Source organism: Hemibagrus wyckioides, linkage group LG11, assembly GCF_019097595.1.
Source record: "Hemibagrus wyckioides isolate EC202008001 linkage group LG11, SWU_Hwy_1.0, whole genome shotgun sequence".
NCBI classification, from domain to species: domain Eukaryota; kingdom Metazoa; phylum Chordata; class Actinopteri; order Siluriformes; family Bagridae; genus Hemibagrus; species Hemibagrus wyckioides.
Window position 1 is genome coordinate 30057462 of NC_080720.1, and position 26473 is coordinate 30083934.

At 39.3% G+C, this 26473-nt stretch overlaps 2 protein-coding genes across 3 annotated transcripts; one reads left to right on the forward strand and one right to left on the reverse strand.

The window, feature by feature from the left end:
* The first annotated feature begins 1274 nt into the window (after nucleotides 1-1274).
* Nucleotides 1275-7521, forward strand: LOC131361728 (uncharacterized). The gene is made up of 6 exons (XM_058403254.1): nucleotides 1275-1475; nucleotides 2950-3503; nucleotides 4289-4619; nucleotides 5103-5180; nucleotides 5559-6307; nucleotides 6413-7521. Exons 1-6 carry the CDS (start codon nucleotides 1457-1459, stop codon nucleotides 7202-7204), a joined length of 2523 nt encoding a protein of 840 aa, XP_058259237.1. The 5' UTR covers nucleotides 1275-1456; the 3' UTR covers nucleotides 7205-7521.
* Nucleotides 7522-11643: 4122 nt separating this feature from the next.
* On the reverse strand, nucleotides 11644-21988 carry lyl1 (LYL1 basic helix-loop-helix family member). Of its 2 annotated transcripts, none has more exons than XM_058403255.1 (4): nucleotides 21358-21988; nucleotides 18338-19221; nucleotides 15397-15491; nucleotides 11644-13622 (listed from the first exon to the last, which is right to left on the reverse strand). In XM_058403255.1, exons 2-4 carry the CDS (start codon nucleotides 18895-18897, stop codon nucleotides 13030-13032), a joined length of 1248 nt encoding a protein of 415 aa, XP_058259238.1. In that variant the 5' UTR covers nucleotides 18898-19221; nucleotides 21358-21988; the 3' UTR covers nucleotides 11644-13029. The 2 variants fall into 2 exon arrangements, with proteins under 2 accessions (XP_058259238.1, XP_058259239.1); XM_058403256.1 differs by having other exon boundaries at nucleotides 18338-19243.
* Nucleotides 21989-26473: the final 4485 nt, after the last annotated feature.

Below are 26473 nucleotides of genomic sequence, written 5' to 3' on the forward strand. Positions count from 1 at the left end.
ATACTAAATCATAGCAATCTTAGCAACAATACCTATTTAATCTGTTAAACGCTGCCATACTACACTATACCATAACTTTGATCTACTCTGCAGTCCTGTAACCTGGGGTCAACCTTTTGTTCTCCCACTTTCACCAAATTCATCCATCATTGCTACTGAAGACAAGACCAATGCAGTGGTGCAGTTAATTTCATTTGATCATGCTCAAAAGCTGGAGTTCTGAGTCTCTCCATTCCAATACATTACACCCAGTTAAATATACCGTGTTTTGCTTTGCACAAATGTAAACATTTTACAAGGTCCATACCAGATAAAGTGCACATACAATGCACTAATATATCCCACCCACTAACAGGTGAGAAGATAATCAGTGTTATTTACTTCACTTCATAATGTTATGGCTATCATTCCAACCAAGCAGAAGCTACACCTGATTCCAACTGGCTAATCAACTGAGCTTGGCCTTCAGTAGACTCAGGCGTGGCTTCTGCTCAGCTGGAATGAAAACCTGCACACTGGCCCTTTGCGGATGAGACTGGACACCCCTGGTTTAAATGAATCATGTTCCAGTGCTGAGATCTGAGTCTTGCGTTTCCTGTACATTACAATAAGTTAAATATACAGATTTGGCCTTCACATATTTAAAATGTTTAAAAACATAGTTAGAATACACTTACAGGCTATGCTATGCTATACTAGGGCCCAAGCACAAGGGTCAAGCAGAGGCAACTTGGTGCTCCTGAGATTTAACACAATCTTCTTATCAGTAGTCCAACATCTTAAACACTGAGCTACTAACCTACCACTAGCCTAAATGAATTAATCCTGTAGTTAAGGATGTTGTGATACCTATTACACAAGATGTGGGCAGTACTGCATGTCAATTTAATGCCAAAAGCTGTCAAGGAACCCAAGCTATGTGATTTTTTTGTTGAGGGAAAAGCCTAATCCATTCTGCTGAGGTCCTGTGGTCCTGTAGTTTGTAAGGTCAGAGCACCTGTTAAAGTAAATACATGAAGGTCTGTGGCTTGTCCATATAAGGTAATGGTATTTGCAATTTTTCCATTATCCCGAGCATACTGGTGTGTTGTAAACTGATCCGAGTGCTATGTTGTGCTTGGATGTCTTGCAGGTTTGGTCGGGTGTAACCAGGGTATCAGAGGAACGTGATTCACATAGGTGGAAGATGGCAGTCTCACCTCCACCCACATGCAGAATGTGTGGAGGCTGATGAACAATAATTGTTGTGGATCCAGTTCTGTAAGTGTGTGTGTGTGTGTGTATGGCAGGAGAGAGAATGCAAGTGGGAGGTGATAACCAGGAGCTCCTTCTGAAAGGTTAAGGAGAGAGACGCAGGTTAGGAGACTGGCGGAGGAGTAAAACTGCTGCTCCAGCTAAAAAAGGGGGACAGACACTTGTGGAATTTAGATATACTGGCTGCCGAGGTTCACGAAACATGGATAGGCTTAATCGAGGTAAGCTGGGTTTAGTCATTTCTACTCATTTAGATGTCTTAGTATTTGTGTTAGTAAATTAATTAAAAAAATTATCACTGCTTATATCAAATACCAGATAGCAAATACCTGTAACATGTGTATAAACTTTTACAAACCTCCTCATTTTATATGCAACTGTCATTTTAATGAATTCATTTTAAACGCTATATATATATATATATATATATATATATATATATATCAATATGGATGTAAAATAAACAGGCAGTCCACAGTCTATAAAGCAATACCACGTATCATGACATTCGTGATTCAGTGCAAGAATAAAACTTTTGAGTATGTAATAAGAGTCTGAAGATTTTCATTACTTCCATTATCTTCCAAACATTTCTCATAATTTTTGTTGCCTGCTGCCTTGTGACAAGCACATGAACATTTCTGAAGTACTCGGATCAGATAACGCGCTGCTTTGTAGTTAAGGAAATTCATTCCAAAGAAAAAGAGCAGTGCGTAACGGGTATACGGGTATGTGCGTCCGTGTGTGTGTGTGTGTGTGTGTGTGTGTCACAACATTGCTGAATCCTGTTAAACAAGCTGGACTGGGTGTCTAATTTGGGAGTGTGTGTGTGGCTCTTTGTGTAAGAATGTAGTTTTTGCGTGCCTTAAAAAAAAAAAAAAAAAAAAAGACACACACCCTGGACCTGAAGATTTTCTGCCTCTCTCTATCTCCCTCACACACACACACACACACACACAAGCTCACAGGGCATTAGTCATTCAGAGAAAGGAATATGAAATGAAGGGAATCTGCTTTCGTCAAGTCTCGTGAATCAGATGATTACTGAAGCATGTGGAGCATGTTAGAAGGTGGAGGTTCTCGAACTGCATAGCTACTGAACTACTCAGTTTAGCGACAATCCTATAGTAGCAGCTCATTTACACGGCTAATTCACTACATAATATAGAAATCTCATAAAACATGTTGCTATTTAACGTATTTAAATGGTGAAGCTTTCTGTAAGGAGACATGTATAACATTTTCAGAATGAGTCTCTCTTACTTTTTCTCCGTAAAGATGAGAGGAGGCTGTGCTTCGTGGTTTCTCAGTAACACTACAAATCTTATTAACTTAAAAACAAAGCTAGGAATCCACTAGTTTAGAGCTGCTATAACAGCATCAGTGATAACAGGAACACATACTTTTCCAGCTTTCTTTGTAAAAGTGACGATTGCACAAGTGCAATCTTATCATATCCATCTCATTTTATGACTAAGGCTCCAGGCTTTAACTAGAATAATACAGAATGTTGGCAAATTAAAAATGTGAAGGCTCCAGTGCAAAACTAAAGAAACTTAAAGCCGCCAAATATGATAATCTAATAATTTGACTAATCTAAAGCTCACTCAAGGATCCATGGCTGTCTGCTAGTTCGGGTATTTAGTTCAGAATCTGAAATGTTAATATTGCTTTACTTCTGTCTCTGTATTCCAGACTCATCTCTCAGCCACAGGAGCACTCCAGAGCTGCGCTTAATCCTGGTAGGCAACATCGGCTGTGGGAAGACCCTGACAGCTGACACGCTGCTGAGCGACAGCTCGAGCATCAGCGCCCTGGTGCCATCGCGGCTGAGCGAGGTCCGGCGTGGAATATCTGAGGGACGAAACCTCAAGGTGGTCGAGACGCCACGCTGGTACTGGAAAGGCGAGCACATTGAAGTCAGTGTACAGAAAGAGACAGAGAGGGCTCTCAGCCTGGTGGCACCAGGGCCACATGCCTTCCTCATCCTGGTGCCTGTGGGACAGTTCACCGAGATGGAGGCCCGGATTCCTGGTGAGCTGGAGCGGGTGTTTGGCAGAGGTGCATTGGATCACACCCTGGTGCTGCTCACCTGCGGAGATTATCTGGCAGGACGAGACCATGACCGCTACATGAGGATGGGCGAGCCTGGGCTTAGCACCATGGTGAATGAGTGTGGAGGACGCTGGCATGTGATCAATAACCGCAGACCGGAGGACAGAGAGCAGGTCATATCATTGCTGGAGAAGGTGAGATTTTAAAACTTTTTGATAAACCTAACCCATTTTGTATTGTATAAATGATTCCTCCACCTGCGACTTCTATTTTAACGCTCTTGCTCTACTTATATTACACAGGGATTTGCACGGCAGATCCTCCACATACATGTTTAATAATACATAAATGGAGCATAACATAACATTTCTGGGAAGGAGTCTCTTCTGTTTATTAAATAAAACAGAAAAGTGAGTGTCTACAGCTGCTATAAAGCAAGCGATAACAGGAATGAACTCATTTCCTATATGAATCAACATAAAATGCAGCTGTAACGAATAAAAACGCAACGTTTTAATCATTGTATAAATAAAGAACTAATTTGTAATACTTGGAAAATTGCTGTGCTACAAGATGAATAAAATGTTGGGTGTGTTGTTCGAAAAACTTCTTAATAATTAATAACGTTAATTATTAATATTAATTAATTAGGGCTCATTTTTATTCCCTGCTTAAAAAACCAAAGCAGTCAGTTTCAGAAATGGCCAAAGCCACACTTTTTTTTGTCTGAATTACAATTGTCTAGTTTTCAGAAGAGCGTCCTGTTGAGTAAAATGTCACTTTCATACATCAGATCATTAGTAGTGGAGGAACCAGATGGTGTAATTGGAGACTATTTAGAGCAGATTCACTTTTACCATCCCATTACTCGCTAAACGAAGCCTCTCTTCCACTCTGCCTCATTAGACGAATGAGCAGGTCATCTTTGTTAGTAATGAATGGAATGTGTGGAACTCACTAAAACGACTCTCTGTGCCAGGTGGAGCAGCTGACCGAGAGGTCCGGCGGCTGTTACCTGCCGAGCCCCAAGCAGGGAGAGGTAGAGGATCGAGACCTGGTGAGAAGGTTCAGCTTGCGCGAAGACGAGCTGGTGCACCCACATCACAGCACGTTGACCCAGACGACATGGAGCAAAGAGGAAACGTGGGATGAGTCAGGCAGGAGAGGAAAGATCAGAGTCAGGAGCATGGGGCCGTCGACAGGGAGGGTGATGTCACAGCAGCTGGCTAATGGGTTTCAATCTCAGTCACAGTATGAAGACTCATCTGAAAGACTCAAAGAGAAGCGTTCCAGTTTCAAACTGAGTAAAGGTGCCACACCTTACAGTTACTTTTAATCCTAGACGCTACCATATCATGTGAGGGTTTTTTTTCCAAATGCAGATTAAATGCAAGCCAAATTTCATCCCCAAGCAACTGTAACCATGACACACGCATAAATGCTTGTTATGTCCAGTAAGTTTATGAATATAGAATTCATCATTTAAACTGGCATAGATTTTGAAATGCATAACATAAGCAATAACATTCCCATTTAGTAGTGTCATAAACTCATTGCACTGATTGAAGGAAATGTAGTTTCTATAGACAATGGCTTTAAACTGCTTCTCAGTAACACATTGCTTAATTTCTACACTTTTCCATTTTGACAAATCATACACAGATGTCAGAAATGCCTGACAGATACAATCAGAAGCATCTTGAATGTAGCATTGTTTTTGTTATAGTAACAGATTTTTGCTTTATTATTCTGACACATGCTTTTCATACCTGACTGTTTTGTCTCGCCACCAGAGGGCGCCATTCTCAGTCAGATGTCTGAGATGGACCATCCAGTCAAAAACCAGAACAACCAGAACTACGTTAACACCAGTGAGTCACCATGCACCACCTCCTTTTTCCTGTTAATGTAAACTGTGTTTTTAGTCATAGTTTCTGGTGAAAGTTTCTTTTAACATTTTGGTCATGTTTAGTACCTCTCGCACACAACATGTAAAACACACAACATGTAAAACACACGGCATGTAAAACACACAGCATGTGATGACTTAATGACGTCAACATTTTTTTTTTGTCCTGTCGTGTGTACACTCACAACTCAGGCACATCTTTTGAGTGATAAACTCTTCATTTTGTCTACAATGTCATGAACGTAACCTTTGTCCAATTCTTACCCAGAAATTAGCATTGGCTTGAAAGAATTTTTTAAAGTGTGTGTAATGCATGGAAATTTCTCGCTTTCTTTTTTAGTTCATTACCAGATCATGAGTGACACCAGCTCTGCTGCACCGTCCATCCCATCACCCACAGCTTCTTACTCTCCCTCTTCCAATACCTTCTCCTCATCTTCATTTTCTTCTTCCTCAGCTACTTTTGCACAATCCTCTCCCACTAAATTGTCCTCTTCTCCTGCTTTTTCCACTTCCCCCTCCACTAACAACTATTCTACTGCATTTTTCCCTTCCTCCCCAACTAACTTCTCCTCTTCATCCACTACCTTTTCCTCTTCCACCACCGATGCCTTGTCCTCTTCCTCCTTCACTGGCATCTCCTCGTCTCCCACTAAACCCTCCTACTCTTCCTCCTCCACTGTCTTCTCCACTTCCAGTACTTTCTCTCCCCCTTCTTATGCCTTGTCCTCTTCCTCCGGCATCTCCTCTTCCCTAACCAAATCCTCCTACTCTTCCTCCCCCCTCACCAGTGCAACAGGCTCTTCCTCATCCACTGGTGTCTCCTCTTCTTTTTCAAGTACCAATGCCTCCTCCTCATCCTCCTCCACTGCCTCATCCTCTCGCCCCACCACTACCTCATCTTCTTTCTTCTCCAGCGATTCCTCAGATGAATTGAGACTGGTTCTGTTGGGTCGGACAGGATCTGGGAAGAGTGCGGCTGGGAACGTCATTCTGGGCCGAGACGAGTTTAAGCTGCGTAGAGATGATGCAACTGGTGCAACCACCCAGTCGTGTGTGAAAGGAACAGCTGTGATCGGAAAGAAACGAGTCAGTACTCTCTGTTTTATATTCTCATTTGCTTTCATAGTTTGAATGATTGGCTAACCAAGGGCTTGGACAATCTAGTAACTAGTATATGTGTTGCTGTCTCAGGTGACAGTGGTGGACACTCCAGACTGGTTCTGGCCCCCAGAGCAGCTGACAACCCATCTGTCCTCCTGCATGGAACTGTGTGCCCCGGGGCCTCACGCCTTTCTACTGTGTGTTCCTGTAACCCTACCTGGCCGCTCAAACTTGCATGACCTGAGTTCCCTAAAGAATTTTTTTGGCTCTGAAAACATCCTGCGCCATACTTTGGTCCTCTTCACACACTCGGACAAGCTGAAGGATGGAAACGTGGAGGAATACATTGCAGCCAAGCGACCAGAGTTGCTAGAGTTGGTGGAGAAGTGTGATGACCGCTACCATGTGCTGAACCAAGAAAGAAATGAAGGGAACATAAAGGAGCTGTTGGAGAAGGTGGAGCAGGTTGTGAAGGAAAGTGGAGGAAACCATTACAGCTACCAGGAACAGGTTGGCAAAGAAAGGTTGACACAGCTGAGGAGAGGTCGTGGGGGAGAGGAAGAAATGGACAGAGCCAACTCAGCCACTCTACATTCTCTGAAGGAGGAAGAGGAAGTAGAACAAGAAGAGAAAAATGCACAACCAGTGAAATCTGCAGTCTCGTCGGTTGCTTCAGTTCTTGGCTCTGTCCTTCGATTTGTTGGGCAGAAGGTGGGACAAGGTGCCAAGCAGGTGCCTAAGCCGGTGGCTGGAGGAGCAGTGCTAGGAGGTGTACTTGGGCTGTATGTCGGAGGACCTATAGGGGGTGCTGTTGGGGCTACAGCAGGATCTGCAGCCGCAGAGTACGGAAGACGAAAGTACAGTAAACCCAAAACAGACTGATGAATATTAATGGACAAATTACTGCTGCAATAATGCTCATAGCCTCTGCAATCTTTAATTCAATGCTAAAGCTGTTCTTTATTCATAAGAGTTAGCAATAAAACAGCTGTGTAGCGCAACATTTTTGCACAGGTTTCTACACAGACTACAGTGATTTCAGTGGTTTGTTCATTTGTGTCTGAGAAAGTAAAGGCACAAGGAAGTTAAGAATCAGTAAAAACATGTTTATTAGTCTGCTGAAGACTTTTTATCTTAGCTGGACAGTTTGGGTTCACCGCTAATATATTATTAATCATTAAAGTAACATATTATTAAAACCGTTGTCTGTTATCCTAAAATGTTGGTCTTTAAACAACTTTTTAGGCATGGCTTTTTTTCTGGCTGGAATGAAGTCTGCAGCCACACCTGCAGACTGTTTTAAAAAATAAAACCAAAGATCTCTGTTGTAAAGTGTCTTGTGTATCAGAAATTCTGATCTTGGTTTCGGTGTTGCGGTAAGACTACCAGAAACCACTTCACTGCAAATGGATTTCCAGCAATCTTCTTGGTTGTATGAAATTAAATTTCTAAATGAGAAACTCCGGATGTTCTTCCTTGTTTTGTGCTGGCAGATACGGAAAATCTGACTAAATTTACTGACACCGATTTCAATTTTGTTTTATTTAAAAAAGTTGAGTTCCTCAATTTTTGAGCTGAGTTGCAGTTTTATCTTGATTCAGACTCTAAATTAATTGTGTAATCTTGTGCAGGAGTAGATTACGTTAGAGTATTTGTTAAGATGATATGCAATTGTTAACGCAATAGCAATTTTCTTAACATCTCTTTTATTATTATTGTTACATTAAAGGCATTTGGTAGACACACTTATGATCAGTAGCCCAACACCTTAACCACCAAGCTACCACAACCCCGACTCCTACTCCTACTAGTACTACTACTCCTACTAGTATTACTCCTACTACAACACCCTTGAACAAGGTCCTTAACCCTTTCTGCTCCAGGGCCACTGCATCATGGCTTACCTTGTGCTCTGACCATAACTTCCTAAGGTGGGATAGGCAAAGAAAAAAATTTCACTTTGCTGTAATGTAACAGATAATGGCTTCACTTTAGTGAAGTAAAGGCAGTATGACCTTTGTATCTCTCACAATGAAGGAGGCATAGTCTTGTCATCTCTGTACCTACCAGTCCCACTGGAGGAAGTATACCCATTATATTGAACAGTGATGCTTTCATAACAAATACCACATAATAGCTTTCTTTTTTCTCATATCATGCCATGTTAAACTATGCCATCTAAAGCCAGCGAGACTTGTAATCAATTTATGAGATAACTGGCATGCTGGTGATATTAGCATGAAGACAACTGGATACACTAAAGGGCTAAAACATGCTGCAGCAGAGATTTAAACAGAGATCAAGCGAGGGCTAAATCCCACTGGCGCCACTATTACCAAGCAGTCAGAAGGCATGGTGGGTAACGTAGGAAACGTTTATCTAAAGATAAAATAGACCAACACGATGATGAATAATGTGTAAACTTGGATGGCAATTAAAAAAAAAAAAATCATGCTAATTACAAAGATTAATATGAAAGTCGTTCAGGAATGATTTTTCCTTTAAGCCTGATGTTTTTCAAGATAGTGGTCACACTGTATGACTGTAGGGTTGCTGATGACGCGTTTTGAGATTTCCACTACAATGCATCTTATTTATTGCGTCGATTTGTAATAAACTGAAACAGCTCCTGTGCGATGGTCAGCTGCTTTAATACACTGGATACTGGATTGCTGAACACACACCAGATGCTTTTTGTATGATTTATAGTGTTTGGGATGAAAGTTATTAAACCCAAACAGCTGACCCTTTGACCCTGTTTTCCAGTTCTGTTTGACTGTGTTTTTCCAGTGTAGCACTAGACATGTGTGTGTGTGTGTGTGTGTGTGTAGCTCTTTGTGGCATGTGACCCTGGCTAGAGGAAGTGCTCCGTGTCATCAGGGATGTCGTAACTGCGGTAACCACAGCAGGAATGATGAAATGTAGCAGGTGGCCCAGCACTGTGCCAGCGAAGAGGGTGTGGTGCCCAGAATGCTTTGCTCCAGGGCACGGAGGGCACCAGCAGAGAGGTTTATCTCTGTCGTACAGACCACTCTGCCGCCCCCACTCCAGCCCCCCTAGGGCTTCGAATATCAGCGTCTAGAGACGGAGGGGTACATGCTGTCCACGTTGCTTACATAACAACTGAGCTCAGATGATAACATCCCATCTAAAATGATACTCAGGATGAGAAACGGAGGTTGTGGCTCTTTTGTGGCCTGTGTTACACACTTATGCAAGTTTCCTTTCCTTGTGGGATGTGGTGTGTGTTGTCAGAGAAACCGCTTGGTGGTGATTTTCATTTTACTTTTTTTTTTTTTCTTTTTTCCGTAAGCTCCTTCCCATGATCTGTGTCAGGAAGTGGGCTGGCTGCTGATGAGACAGCACCAACTGAACACCGCTTCCTGGACACCTGATAGAGGAGAAGAAAGGGCAGTAAGGAACACTATTATAGTCACCGGCACAGTCCTGTAACTTCTGCTGACCCCCAAGGTACCTGACCACAGCCGTGACTCCTTGGCAGTCGTGTGGAAAAAGAAAGCCTCAAATGCTGGATTATTTTTTCACTCATGTCCTATTCTTCCACCACTATCATGGATGAACCATGTCCGGTTCCAGGACGCCGTCTAGTGTTTTCCCCTGACGCCTTTTTCATGCTTGAGTTGCTAATTTCTTTGTTATTTTGTTACATTTGGCAGTTTACTGCAATAAATCTTTTAACCAGTGACTCAATTCCTATATCTCATATGCCAGACACAATAGCATGCTTGAGAAAGATGAGTTAAGGGTGGGATAATATAATGGTATGTTTTTATACCACACCATTACCCATTACCCAAATAGAGCTATAAACATATACATACTACTTATTTAAAGTTAAGCAGTTGACTAAGCATCAAAAAAAGCTCCTCATAAATTAACGAAGGATCCGATATCTACATTAGCGTCTAGGAGGTTTTTCTGGCGTTTTCAACTCTGCCTTAAGTCTGTATACAGACTTAAGATACATATATCTGTATCTGGTTCATTACTCGGGTAAATTACTGACTTGTATTGTTGATCTTTCTCTGAACTAGCTGAGAGGAAGTGGACAGAGATGTAGCTCTGAAAGCACTCTTCCACACAGCGCTGTTCATGGCCAACTTCCTCTGCCATGATGCAAGGATTTTATTCAAATTGTACAAAATAAATCTACAGAACAATAATAGGAAGATATTCGAGAGCTGTTAGCAATGGTGTATAAAAAAAAAAGTCCGACTTCCTGTCAGTTAGTCTTGTACACATGACTGTAGAATTGAATTTGTCTACGTTCAAATCATTTCAGCCGCTCAACATGCATTTTAATGACAATAAAAGTGTCGACTTGACTTGACTTGACTTTTATCATCCGCCCCACTGTCTTCCCATCTCTAATATATATCATCGTTAATGATGAAACCCCTAAGAGGCCAGAAAACAAAAAAATGGCTTCCATTGTTGTCCATTACACAAAAAGAACTGTAACTAAAATACCTCAACTCAACTGTAAAATAAAACTTAGAAGACTGATATCAAAAAATGAAGGTTGATGGCTATCGTCGTAAGGGAACATTAAAAACCTACCATGTACGCAGCTCTAGACAGATGGCCATCTTGGATGGCTTATGACCTTTGGCCTAAGATCAGTATAACTAAAGAAGAATCTTGATGGTAAAGTTGCTAAATCATTCTTTTAAAAAATGAATTAAAATATATAAATGAAAATATATTTATATTTTAGCAGAAGAATTGAGGCTAACACATTTAACTGTGGGATTATTTTGTTATTTTTCTATACAAAGTTGCACTAAATTTCGTTTATTTCAGGTGGAAATTTCCAGAAAATAAATCTTCACTTCCTCACTCTCTGCAGTCTTAAAGATTACCCAGCATTTATATTCAATAGAAATGTCATCTTAATCAGCTATTAGCATATTTAATGATAGATATTAGCTAGTTTAGCGCTTCAGTACAAAGTCCAGTAAAGCAAGAAGCTGACTTAGTCAAATATAGCGCATGCTAACTCTGTGACACGTCACATAACAAAGCATACACACACACACACACACATACGGTACACAAATCAGTATTCCATTTTAGACTAGCTTGGACGAAAGGTGGACTTATTTTGTTTACTTTGGTCTTTAATACTCCTGAAATGGAAATGATCTAAAAACTTTCATAAACAGGATTTACTAATGGAAATAGAAGAAATCCATTATTCACAGGAAAAAGTCCTTATAAATGATTGGAATCAACTTCTGAAGCTTAACAGCAATTTTTACACAAGACTGTTGTAAATATATGTATATATATATATATATATATATATATATATATATATTTCGGCACTTTTTCTAACTGAATAATCAAATCTGTAAGTCATTCTTGGCAAAGATGAAACTGTAAGCAAATATCATGAAATACCAGAAAAAGTACCAGTCATGATACCAGGAACTTCTCACATCTTGTGTTCTAGGAGTTATTCTTGCCTCTATTTTTAATAATGATAGATATTCTAATCAATCAGTGATTTAAAAATTCCTCACTCCAGATGCTAATTTTGCTAATAGTCTTTTTTTTTTTTTTTTTTTTTGCTATACACGTATACGGTATGCTGGGACATTACCTGGAATATAAACATAGTGTATGAATAACTTGATAAGATATGCTAAACCTTACATTTAACGCATGCCAGAAGATTAGAATGTTTCACTTTTTCATTTTCATTTTACAGAAAAAGCGCTAGCCATTTCCATAACAATCCTTTAACCAGTCCTAGCTAGAATCAGTACCAGTCACTAAGGGACCTAACTTTCTACCTTTATTTGCTTTGTTATTATCAACATTAAACATTTGTTTAACTTGAGGAAGTTGTTTGACTTCACTGGGGCTTCAGAGACAGAAATTCGAGAGAATTTGAGATGTTTCTAAGTACGCCCTGACTCTTGCTGTGTCACAGGGCAGCATAACACATTCAGACAGAAGTGCTTTACACATCCACAAGCTCACAGTCAGCTCAAATGTCAGGTTCAGCAAAGGGGGAATGGAAAAGAAAAGAAAAGAAAAAACGAGTGGCCACGTTTAGGAGTTGCGTTGCATCTGGAAAATTGATCAATTTTAAATTTGTCCTTTGGCACAAAGTGACTATAGGTTCTGCTGCCCTGGAAGTGGTTAGTACACTCCATCTACACCCCTTCGCTATCAAGCCTTGATGTAGACCTTCTGTAGAACCTTTCCACAAGCCTGATTATTCTTCATCTTTATCTGCTACTACTTAGACACACAATTTCTATTCGCTTCGGCTGTCTGTTATACACAATAGGACAAAGGTCTCCGAATACACAGCTTGTTTATTTTTTCTTTACTTCAAACTTCAAAGTGCCACAACATTACGACAGTCAGTGTGTGTGAGCCAAACATGATTACCTCAGATACTTATAATGAATCAGCACACAATAAAACAATACAAATATTAAAACGTCTCAACTTAAACAGTTATGGTGGAAAGTAACCAACAACTAAGTTTAAACATATTAATAATAATAATAATAATAATAATAATAACAACACACACACACAGAAATGCATATATATATAAATATATATATATATATATATATATATATATATATATATATATATTTGACCAGCCTGTTCCTCTTTGTCAGTTTGTGCTCCAGTGTTTGAACATGATGTCACAGGTGATGTCACCGGTGGTATCCGGCAGCCATAACAGTCTGTATCTGTTCCTTCATTTTTTCCATCATCCCTTCGCTAACGCTCGTCTTAACAATCCCTGAATTCTGTGAGCCTAAATTCTCCTCACTGTCCGTGTCACCATAGCAACTGGAGCCGGGTGATGCGGTCAAAGCGATGACCGAATCAGTGGAGTCTCTGTTACGGTGGGAAGTGACTAATGTCAGACGAACAGCAGGAAGTGGCGACGTGGTCTGAGACGGCGAGGTGCTGTCTGATGGACACGCCGGGTGCAGGACGTGGCCGCAGTCTTTGTGGCCATTGCCCATCATTTCATTTGCGCCTTTCGTCTTGCTCTTGTCCTCCTCAGTGCTGTCCGTCAGGCTGTGTTCGCTGCTGTCGTTGGCCTGGTCATTCAGCAGCTTCACTAGGAAGTTGATGTACTTCATAGCGAGCCGCAGGATCTCGTTCTTGCTCAGCTTCTTGTCTGGTGGGTGTGTGGGGATGAGCTTTCGGAGCTCTGAGAAAGCACCGTTCACATTCTGCTGACGCCAGCGCTCACGGCTATTGGTGAAAACACGCCTGGCCAGCTTCTGAGGAGGACCTGAGAGAGAACCACAAACACGAACACGTCACATGACAGCAATACAGTACATGGTGTACAAAATCCACAGAAACATGACATATAGTAAAGCTGATGTAGGTGATTAAAACATGATTAAAACCATGACACGAGCGATTGGTCTACACTTTCAAGAATTCTTATTGTGCCATCAAACTGATCTTGTGATTTAATGCATTGCTTAACAATAATAGTTCCACCGTCAACATATTAATAGATATTAGATTTTAGCCTCCCATTTAATTACATGAAAAACCCTCGGTGCGTACAGGCTACATCTTCAGCTGTGATAAGAGGAGTGATTGTGAAACTGTGCATGTGGAGGGAACGACCATTCCACTGACCTTAAACCGAAACTGTGCTGCTACTAAAGCCAATGCTGATTCAAGGAAACAACTTTTTTAAGAACTCAGCCATGTTTCCACGAGTTTAAGTCTTGTTTCTACAAGTTTAAGCCCTTACGTAATTACATGTGTCAGTAATGAACCGAGCAAGTCATGGATGATTGATTGTACGAGCTGACTTTCAGACTTTGAATCATCAAAGTTAACACTTCCTTCTTCGCTCCACTGGTGTTCACAAGGGTTTATTAAACGATCTTTCATACTCACATAGGGTCATTAAATGGCGGTTATTAAAATACAATTAAATTGCCTGAGATTCAATTTCATGGTGATAAAATAACACCACTTCTGCCGTAAGAACAGAACCGGTGACTACAGAACTGGTGTACAGCAATTTTACGCTTGAGGGTAAGCTCTTTGGGGGAACAAGACTAAAACCATCACCGTGATACTGTTCATTAAACAGTTATTCAAAATCATGGCCAAATGTAAACGAATCCTAATGAGCGTTTGATTAGATTGCCAATCATTCCATTGTATATCCTATGTCTACGATCACTCCAACTGCCGCCTGAATTCTTTTTCCCACAGGCCAAAAATGGAATTGCCTGTTTTGGGGTGTCCATGTTCAGCATTAAATTTCTTTAACAGTGGTGCTTAATGAATCTTATGAAACTAGACTAAGAATTTTAAGAATTTGTAACTTGCCATAAGTATTTCTGTTTTTTACCAAGCCTGCTAGAAGCAATATATTCTTAGAAAATTTCCCCAAAAAACCCCCCAATTTTTCTTATACAGATGTTCAAAAAACATCTTCAAAGTAAACACTGATATCACACCCATTTCTGATCTCTGAGATGCTCCAAGTGCTTGTTCGTAAGCATGTAAAATTTGAAGGTGTTATTTTTAACCACTAAAATTCTGTGGAGGTTCATCATCTACAGAGGTAATGTTACACTGAAAGCCAACACAGTCCTGACTCATTTCAATGTCAGATTTGTGGCCATAAAATAATTCATCCTCTAAGTAGCTGAATGGAACTCCAGTTTACTGATAAAAATGGTCGATTTGAACCATTAATGACGAGGTGAACATTAAAGTTGACTAGAGTGGAAGTTCTCAAACTTTTTACAATCCGGAAAAAAACAAAATAAATTAAAAGCTTTTTTTAAAAAAAAAAAGATGTGCAAAAACTTTGTGACTATTTATTTTTGTATTTATTTTTTAATATATTTGTTAAAATAGGTTTTCTGTATGGGAGATTAATAAACGCTCATAGAACTGATTTTTTCTATATTATATTCTCATTTGAGATTAGTTGACATGATTATGTTTCCTGGACCCCTGGTGTTCCCCATACCCTGTTTTGTGAATCATGGGACTAGAAAAACCAGCAGAATGTTGTAACTTACAATCAGTGAGATCCAGTTCAAAGTGGGTTGATGGTCTTCTTTTAACACGGTTGTTGCTGAAGAAACCATAACTACTGGATGGACCAAGGAAAGAACTGCAAGAGAGAAATCCCAAACCGATTAAATTAACAAAATAAGGATATATTTTATTTGAAAACCATGGTATTTGGTATTTGTAATCTTGTAATTTGCTCCCAAGCAGAAACAAAAACGCTGTTGTTTTTTTTTTTACAGCAAAATTACACAGTTTAACCACCAAGAAAAGAAATCTATAAAAAGCAATTATCGGGGCTTTGATGAGTTCCTGTGTGACTTCCTGTGTTTTGATTGAGACGATGTGACCAGTCAAGACCTGACTTCATTACCTCAGTACAGTGAACGACTGAGAGAGTCGATGTTAGCGCTTTAGCTCGCTCCAGACACTGCCTCTTAAATTAGAACCTTTTCTACATATGTTTTCCTCGAAGTGTTTTGAGGAACTTGACCGCATTAGGAATAGACAAACACTGAGGATATACAGGTCATATGCCTAGGTTTGGTCTTCTTCTCTGTCCAAATGTTCACTTCAAATGTTCTGGCCAAAAAAACCTCTTTTTATTTTAACTTGGACTGTTGGAGAAAATATTTACCTTTCCTTTCAAATTCTTCTAAATTTTTCACCAAGTATGCAAAAAAAAACAGGAACTTTTCTTCATGATGGTCCTTCAATCAGCCTGCACACTTCTCTTGCACAATATAGAAATGGTATAATAGAATTTCAGCGCTTACATAACAGCAGTAGAAAGTGTATAGCATGGCATATAGGGAACAAAAGAGGGCAGACAAATGCTTGTCTTGTGCAATAAGTCATGGGTTGCTGTTGTAGTAATCAGTTTTTTTTTTTGTTTTGCCCCAATTTCCCGAAAACATTGTAAACACAAAGACCAAGAGAAGTTCATTCTGAATGCTGAAAAGCCAATGTGGCATCGATATAAACAGCTAATGTTGGATCGACAGCAGTCTAATCTGTCCCTGCCTTGTTTATCGGGTCTTGGGTGTCGATAAATGAAGCTTCGTCAATAACCTTTAAACTGATCTTGATTGTAACAGCAGAATGCCTCAGATTTGTCACACAGGCATCGGAACAATGAATAATGCTTATTAAATAATGTTACGACTAAAGAATATTCCTCTTTTAGGGTCTTCAAGGGTATTTAAGCTAATATCCTGTCATTAGATGTATTAGCTAACTAGCTGCTTAACTGCTTATAAGATATATCATTAATACTAAAACGTTTGTGTATCCTTGATTCTTAACTGACTATAAACTGTTGTAGAAAGGACAGTATATACATTTACATTCTCACCCAAATGAGAATGAGGTTCCCTTCTGAGTCTGGTTCCTCTCAAAGTTTCTTCCTCATATCATCTCAGGGAGTTTTTTCCACACCACCATCGCCTCACGCTCGCTCATTAGGGATAAATGTTAGACAGTGTCCGTTGTTTAAAGTGCTATGTAAATAAGTTGAATTAAAAAGTCTGTCTAATCATATTTGTGTCATGATAATTTCTGTTAAGTGTAGCTTTGTAATGTCACTGATCACTTATGAATGCTTATGACTCATATGATACATACACTTGTTAATGTCCTCCTATTATGTGCAATATTCTATTATTCCTATGACATACATATTGTCTATTCTTTTAATTATGTAATATACAAACCTTATTCTATTGTACACACATTAGGAAACACACTATTCTATTCTATTCTATTCTATTCTATTCTATTCTATTCTATTTATATAATCTTGTGTTCATCTTTTCATCACTAATTTTCATATACAAATAATAATAATAATAATAATAATAATAATAATAATAATAATAACAATAACAATAAATAAATAAATAAATGAAAGAAAGAAAGAAAGAAAGAAAGAAAGAAAGAAAGAAAGAAAGAAAGAAAGAAAGAAAGAATCGTGTAAAAATTGGAAAGTCTGTGCGAAAAAAATGAGAGATGTGCCAGTTTTCCGTTGTGTGAAAGTGAAAACTGAATGTTAATTGCTCTAAATACTCCTGATATGTGTATATTTGTTCTCTAGTGTTTTCTTCGATGCCACATTATAATGTAAGTGGAATCCAAGAGAAAGGAAAAGTAACAATTGATGTTATAACGGCTTATTTAACTACTGAGGTTATTAGGCTTCAGCTTCCATCCATATCACAGGGAAGTGAAATCCTGGAGTCTATCCCATTGGACTTGGGGCACAAGGCAGGGGGACAACCTTAGATAGGGTGCCAATTCATTACAGGACACAATCACACACTAATTTACACACTACAGACAATTTAGAGATGCCTACAATGCATGTCTTTGGACTGCAGGAGGAAACTGGAGTGTTTAGAGAAAACCCTGAAGCACTAAACACTCCATACACACAGGGTGGAGATGGGAATTTGGGTTGCACCCAACCCCAGAGGTACGGGGCAAACACTCAACAACCAAAGACAGAACAAGACAGGAATAATCAATGTTGTGTGACATGTAGTTATTAATAATCTACTACAATTCTGGTGGGATTAATAATGATTCCTAATTATAATAGCATGTGTAAAAAGTAATCTTTAATATGAGATAATATTTCTAATTACTTTTTATACATTTTAAAATTCCAAACCGTGTTTTCCAAAAGCATTTATTTTTATATGATGCATTTGTAGCTGGTCAAAATTCTTTTGCACATTTTTAAAGATAGTTTGTGAGATATCACAATATCACAACATGGTCTAGAAGCAGTGTGTGAGGATTTAGGCAGGCGCAATGCAAAGCTCGACAGATTAATGTTGTCAATCTGCAACAAATAAGCCAATTTTCATGCCTTGACTACATTTAGGTCACGTGATATCATGATACATAAAATAAGAGGTGATCTGAAAATATAGCAGTGTGAGCGCTTACCTGTTGAGTAAAGGGTGTCCAGGTAGGTACTGATGAGGCAGTAGAGCTCTAGGTTGGGGCACAGAGGCTGTCGGACCCCCTGAGAGGGCAGCTAGCTGTGCCAGTCGGAGCTCTCCAGGCCCGTGTGGCACTGTGGGTATGGGGTGGAGGGTGGTGAGCTGTGCAGCAGGCATGGGGATCGGGGGCAGAGGAGGTTTACTGTGAGCCAGACTGATCACTGGGATGTTAGGTGGCAGTGGAGCAGGGGATGAAGAAGGAGGAGAGGAGAGGACGACGGTGGAAATGGAACTGGATGTGGAAGTGGAAATGGAAGAGATGCTTGTGTTTGGGGGTGAGGTAGCAGGTTCAGCTGCTGTCGCTTTCTCCTCTACATTGGCCGGCTCAGTAAGCTGCGATGTAGCCGGACTGCTGGGGTTTGTGCTCACGCCACTCTCTGTACCATTATCCTCATTCGCTGCAGGGCTGCTGGTGCATGGAGAGTGAGTGTGTGGAGGAGTTAAGGGGTCAGTCATTGACAGAGCAGGGGAGGGGGATACAGTGGGCTCCAACTTCTCCATCATGGTCTTCTTCTTTCAGTCTCTCTCTCTAGCTTCCAGAGCTTGAACTCTTCTTTGTCGTCACACACTCTTAAGCATTAAATGTCTTTTCGTCTCAGCTTGTATGGATCAGTGCATGCTGAGGACATCTCTCAGAAGCTTTGCTTATTCTTCCTTGCGATGGCTCAGTCAGGGAATCCGCGATGTTTAGTCTGCAGATCCCTTGTCGTCAGTCTCACCAGGGTGCATTTAGTTATATTTTCAGTTCAAATGCCGCTCAGGGGGTCTAAACAAACTCAAAGACCCTCAGAAGCTGCAGAAATGTGAGACTAAAGCAGGATCCATGACCTGCAGGAATATAAACATGGGTCTGTGGTTTTATTACTCTGGATGTATCCTTTAATATTAGTTATAATACAGGTGAATATGATAATACTGATATGGTTACAAGGATTTTATTAAATTTGTGCACATTTTCACAATTAATTAAACTGAAAAATCTATCCCAACTTCTGCTTAACATGGTATAAATAAACTGCTTAAGTAAAACATCACACTTTCAAGCCAGGGAATAAATACAGTGTTAGATCCCAAGACAAAACCAGTGTTATTATTTAATTTTGATATTTTTTTGCTTATTTAAAATTTTAATAAATTTAACTGCATTCTATAAATACTGTAAACATGCGTCTCTGTAATAAAAGAGGAAAAGGTGCAGTTAACATGATCAAATATCTGAATTAATATGATTCAAATATCTCACATCCATGTATTATTTTTATTGTTTAACTTTTGAGTTAGAGTTCTCAATACTGAAATAACAGGGGGAGAAAAATCTCTAAAGCCACAAATGCATTAATCAGTATCACAGGATACATTTGCCTACATTTTGGTGAATTGATTATCAGTTATGTTTAATATTTTATATTTACACTGAGAGTCACTGGATGCAAAACTGTTGAGAATAATAATCCTTTATGAACACTTCATTTGGGTCTTACATGCACGCTTAATCCAGACACGGAATCCAGATCCTCGTTCATCACATCATTTGCAAATATATTTCAGTATTTTGACAATTCAAGGAACAAAAACCAGCTATTTATTTATTTTGGTCACTTAAATAAGCAGATTAATGGGGTCAGTGTAAAAATAATCACCGTTCCATCTACCACGAATATGCATTACATTTAAATCAGGGCAAACTCAACGTGTTATTCACTTTGGTCACTCGTGGCAAATAAAACAATGTGCATCTGTTTCGCCGAGAATAATTATGCGAGGACTGGTGACAGAAAAATTCACCCGGCCTTGAATGATTCATGATTTGCTTTTGCAATCTAGATCCTTCCCCTTTTTCCTCCCTCGTCCTCTTTCTCAGATACCTACTTCCATTCAACGAGGGTGTTTCCCTTTCTGCTTAACCTTATAAATATATATTCCTTATTACTGTGGGGTTTTTAAGTTATATATATAACCGTACATGTGTCTAAGGAAAGACACTGTAATGCATGATGTCATTCGAACTTAAATTAGAAACCGTTTACATTAGACACTGGATCTGCTTTAGTTCATTACTTTACATTCATTGCTAATTACTAAAGAACTAATTGCTGGGATATAGAATTAAGTCTCTTAGGGTACTGAATGAATCATTACAGGCATTTAATGGTAAGTATTTGGAGTCTGTGCTTGTGTTAATTCCCTTCATGTCATGTGGATGCCATTTTTCAGTATCACTACATTATACTACTGTTATTCTTTTTCAGGGCTGTCGATAAAAATATATAAAATAATAAAAGATAGCCATGATATAACAGTGTCATAATTAGGTATTCTCCTGACACATGCAGCGTTAATAAGTATTTATTAAAGTCTACTCACAGTAAAATTAAATTCCTTCTATCTATAGACAGAATCCTGCAAAGATTCGGTTTGTGTATATAAATAAAAGATTTATAATGTAATTATGTATAGTAGTGTATAGTTTACTACACTTCAAGTACTAATTTCTATTTAGCATTAAAGATGACTGATTATTATTATTATTATTATTATTATTATGTGCATAAATAAAATATTTAATATGACCTGTTTAGTAGAAGTGTATTAAACAGCAACAACTCTGAATAAGTCGTAATCTTTATATTTGACTTTTCTATCTTCCGGTTATTTTGAACACAGATACGAGCGTATAAGATTAAAATGCCAAAGTGTGTTTTAATCTTGATTTAAAAACATCTGCATTCCCTTGTACACGGTGTGGTTCCTAATAAACTGGCCACACAGCGTGTACTTGTCCGTTTAAGCGATACATGTGGTTACTGCACCATATGGTTTAAGGTTTTCGCTCGTCACATGTAAATAGGAATCAGTGATATTTAATAAAATATTAAAAACGGTTCAGTTCTTCAGGCGTCTAACAACAGGCGATAAAGTCAACTTCCTTAATAGCCTCATTGAGAGCTTCCTTAAGGTACTTACCATGTTTGTGGACAGAATGTGGATCACATCTTCACGCTCATGCACGTTGGACTCGATTGGTGTGTGTCCTCATGTCCTCGAGCGTCTGTCTTCTGGGCGATAAACGCAACGTCCTATTCCATCACGCCTTCATTCCCTCCTCACTAACTTTCTCTCTCTGTCTCTCTCTCTCTCTCTTTGCTCTCTCTCTCACTCACTCTCTCTCTCTCTCTCTCTCTGACTCACTCTCTCTCTCTCTCTCTCTCTCTCTCTCTCTCTCTCAGTTTTTGTATGTTCACCTTCCTGTCTATTGAGCTACAACAGAATAAGCGCTAAAACACTAAAACAAACGCCCGGTGTCACTAGGAACAAATCAACAAATTGGAAAGAAACACAAATCTGGTTAAGGTTCTGTGGGTTCTGGTGTGTTGCTTATAACCTATTGTGTAAATGCAGGTGTTGGATTTAGCGTCCAGGCACTACTCTGTTTCTCTCTCTTTTCTTTCTCTTTCTTTCCCCTACCTTCTAATCCTACAGCAGACATGGTGCTCCAGTTGGTTTTTGCTTTGGATGGGAATGTATTGGACTTTACAGAAAAAAGGGAGAGAGACAGTGAGAGTGATGGGTGAGAGACAGAGAGAGAGAGAGAGAGAGAGAGAGAGAGACCCAGACAGAGAGAGAGAGAGAGACCCGGACAGAGAGAGAGAGAGAAGGGAGGGAGAGAGGGAACAGTTTTCCGCTCTCTGCTGGACAGGAGGATGTACTCACACAATATGGTGAGTGCTGATAAGAGACTCAAAAACCGCCTGCGGACCTTAGATAAGGAAACATGCCCCCCACCACCACCACCCCTGTTATACCCCCCAACACACACACACACACACACACACACGTCTCTCCCTGCATGGTCAGTCTTGGACTCTAGAGGTTCTTGGATCACAGCGAGAAGGAAGCTGGCTTTACATCACAATTGAATAACACAGAAGATGGCCGCACACTGAACACACACACACACACACACACACACACACATACTTGTCTTACTATACTTATGAGGACCTTCCACTAACATAATTAATAGCATAACATAATAGCAGATAATTAATGGTATGTTACACCTAAACCTAATCCATTAACATTAGCTTTAGTAAGTAAGTAAGCTTTAGTAATAAGGAACATTATGTCTCTTATTTTAAAGCAGCAGTTTTGTTAAAAAGGAAAAAACAGGGACCAGCAATATTTCCCCACATGGGCAAAACTATCAGATATTTCTATCCTTGTGGGGGGATTTGGTCCCCACAGATAAGTGAAAACACACACACACACACCACTAATTAATTATTATAATTATTTTGTACATCATCATGCATGGATTCAAAAAATAATTAGCAACATTTCATGTATTATTCATAATAATTGATATTAAATTCATTATTATTAATTATTCGGACATGTTCACTTCTTCTTCTTCTTCTTTCAGCTTTTCCCTTCAGGGGTCGCCACAGCGAATCATCTCTCTCCACCTATCTTTGTCCCTATCTTCTGCATCCTCTACACTTGCACCCACTAGCTTCATATCCTCATTTATTCATTTATTACATCCATAGGACATTTTCACTTCAGTAAAAACAATTCAAAATCTTAATCGCTAAATCATTAAACACACCTAAAGTGACTTCTTTAGGCCTTCAGATGAGCCTCTGCACACATTTGTTTAATCTATCTGTCCAACCTGGAGTCATTTCTGTAACAGACACTACTTGTTACAGGAATCTACTCAGATGAGTTTGCCATTTGCATTTGAAACCTATTTACTTCAATTCCTTACCCCACTTTATACTTATAATTGATTCAAAATGAATGTCATTTGATATGACTGTCTGTTACTTGAGGATTTCTGCTCTTCTCTGCTGTTTAACACCTGTGGTTCCAGCTGAGTGCGCGCTGCAATGCACTAGCTTTGTGTCTCTGTGGATTTGCCTATGTGTTAAATTAAGTCTATGAGAGCGTCTTAAAGTGCAATTCCTTTGAGAGATGCATTTCTCCATTTCTAAATATAAATGCTCTAGGCGTATAATAGACTCTGTAACGCCCAGGTCAGACCAGCAGCCTGCCCACAGGGTTTCAATAGACCTTTGCATGCGTACAGACTTCAATTCCCATGGGCCCGAGCAGCAACACCTGGAGGAAACTGATTCTAATTATAAGGTCAAATGAAGCAGAGATACACTAAATTACTTTAATATGTAGTAACATCCATTCCATTATGTTACTATATCACATTTTTCAAGAAAAATAAACTTATAAGTGCAAAATATGGAGTTTATTACCTGCACATCCAGTGACATTTGTAATTCCAGCCCACTTCCCAACTCTTCTTTCTTATCTTTCTTATAATGCAATTGACTGATCAGATGTTTTAGCTGTTTTTTAACGCATAGTTAGTTATGTAAAAGTCTACATTTGCCATTTGTCTAAATGTTTAGACAAAGTGTTCTTTATATCAGTTGCTTGTTTCAGATTAATAAATTATAACCTTAACAACAAATCTGTAACTACAATTTATTGCATTAATGTTCACATCCATTCAATGCCCCAAGCTTGAAATATGCTTTTCCATGAGAGGCTGGCGAAATACCTTCCAAGATATTTGGAAAGTCACATTTCAGCAATTAATTTTCATCTGAATTTTCTTAACATAATAATAATAACTTCACGGTTTCATGTTAGCTGCACACATGCGTTGTTATACACTTCTGATGATGCTCCCATGCAGAAAATATATAACCGGTAATACATAACCAGACACAAAAATGTGTATTACAAATTTGTAGTAACTGACTGATGACTAAAGTGTGGTTTGGACCAGTCACAGTATCCACAACAACCAGATACAACATCCACAACAACCAGATACAACATCCACAACAACCAGATACAACATCCAGCCACAACATCCACAACATCCAGCCACAACATCCACAACATCCAGCCACAACATCCACAACATCCAGCCACAACAACCAGACACAACATCCACAATAACCAGGCACAACAAGAAGTCACAACATCCACAACCAGCCACAACAACCACAACAACCAGCCACAACATCCATAACATCCACAAAAACTAAACACAACATCCACATCCTGCCACATCCACAACTACCAGATATAACATCCACAACATCCATAACATCCACAACCTGCCGCAACATCCACAAAAACTAGACACAACATCCACATCCTGCCACAACATCCACAACTACCAGATATAACAGCCACAACATCCATAACATCCACAACCTGCCGCAACATCCACAAAAACTAGACACAACATCCACATCCTGCCACAACATCCACAACTACCAGATATAACATCCACAACATCCAGCCACAACATCCACAACATCCAGCCACAACATCCACAACAACCAGACACAACATCCACAACCTGCTACAACATCCACAACTACCAGACACAACATCCAGCCACAACATCCACAACCAGCCACAACAACCACAAGTAGCCACAGCATACACAACCAGACACAACATCCACAACATCCAGCCACAACATCCACAACATCCAGCCACAACATCCACAACAACCAGACACAACATTCACAACAACCACAACATACACAACAACCAGATACAACATCCATAACAACCTGCCACAACATCCATAACCTGCTATAACATCCACAACAACCAGACACAACATCCACTACACATGAGCCTCATAAAAGCATTGTTTTGTTTTGTTTTTTGAAAGCCTAAACACACACCAAAATGGACACAGTCCCACATCCACCCAAATTCAACCACAAATAACACTATTTACACAACACAGGGGCAGAGCAGCCACAGTCTGTATGGGCCATTAGGTATTTCTGCTTAAATATGCTTAGGTATATTTTTAGTATGTGTTTAATGTCCCTGTTCTTTAAGCATTCTGTGTACTTTTATTTGTAAAGGTTCATTTTTTAGAGCAACAAGTGCTGAATGACTGAATGAATAATCATGAAGTCACCTTCAGGATGGTGTGAGAAGAATGAGAAAAGCTAAGCATAGGCTTAGAATATTTATGAGATCATTTTATACCACAAGACACAGAGAGTTCTTTAAAATCCTTTAAAGAACTGTATTTGAGTGATAGTCAGAGAACAGGAAGTAGGCCCAAGCTCATTACCTCGTCTGAGATCGTGGCTTGGATCTGGTGCACTTACCATTATTGATGGAGTAGAAAGCTAAGCACAAATAGAACTGGCTTGAGGAATGGTGCTAAATATCTCTGTGGGTTTTCAGGACCAGAATGTGCCATCCATCTATATAAAAAGACTCAAAAATCACTCTAACGCAATCAGGGAAGGGAATAAACCTGGCTGGACTACAGACTTGGCAGAGCATCAGTATGATACGCAACATCTTTAGCCAAAAACATCAAAGTTATAACAACAAAATACTAAAGCCGGTATTGTCTCCTAAAATTAAAATGGTATCCACCTGATTTGGGGTCTAATTTATTCAATTCTGATTGGTCAGAAGGATTTCATGGTAGATATGCTGACAAGCTTTTAGAAGGAGACTATACAGCAGAGTTAAAGCTCTTCCTTTAAAGCAGCATTAGTCCAAATAATTTAAGATGTTTAAGTAAATGGGTTTAACAATTTTTGAATAATCCAAGCGCCATCCATGTACACAACTTTCACCTCCAGAAGCTAATCTAACAGAGTGCAACTAGAATTAGCATTAGCAATGACTATCATGACATCGCTTCAGTCACACTCAGCCCTTCAACAGTGTAAACTGGCACAATTCTGCACACCTATGGAAATAGGGAAGAGAAAATAAGCTGTCCTGTTTTTCTGTTTTAATGAGCTCTAATAAGCTTTTAATCACCAGTGTTAGCATTATTAGCTGCACTACAGTTAGCTGTACATACTGTATGTTTCTATGCAGATGGTTCACTTAAAACGGTGCTTTACTTGGTTTTCTAAGTTATAAAAAAGTATTAATTGTGTAAATCCACCATTTTATCACTTCGAAGCTTTAGAGTTTATACAAGCTTTATAGCTTGCATTTTTATACCTGTCGAGTGGCAACATCACTAAATCACCTTCCAGCTAAATCT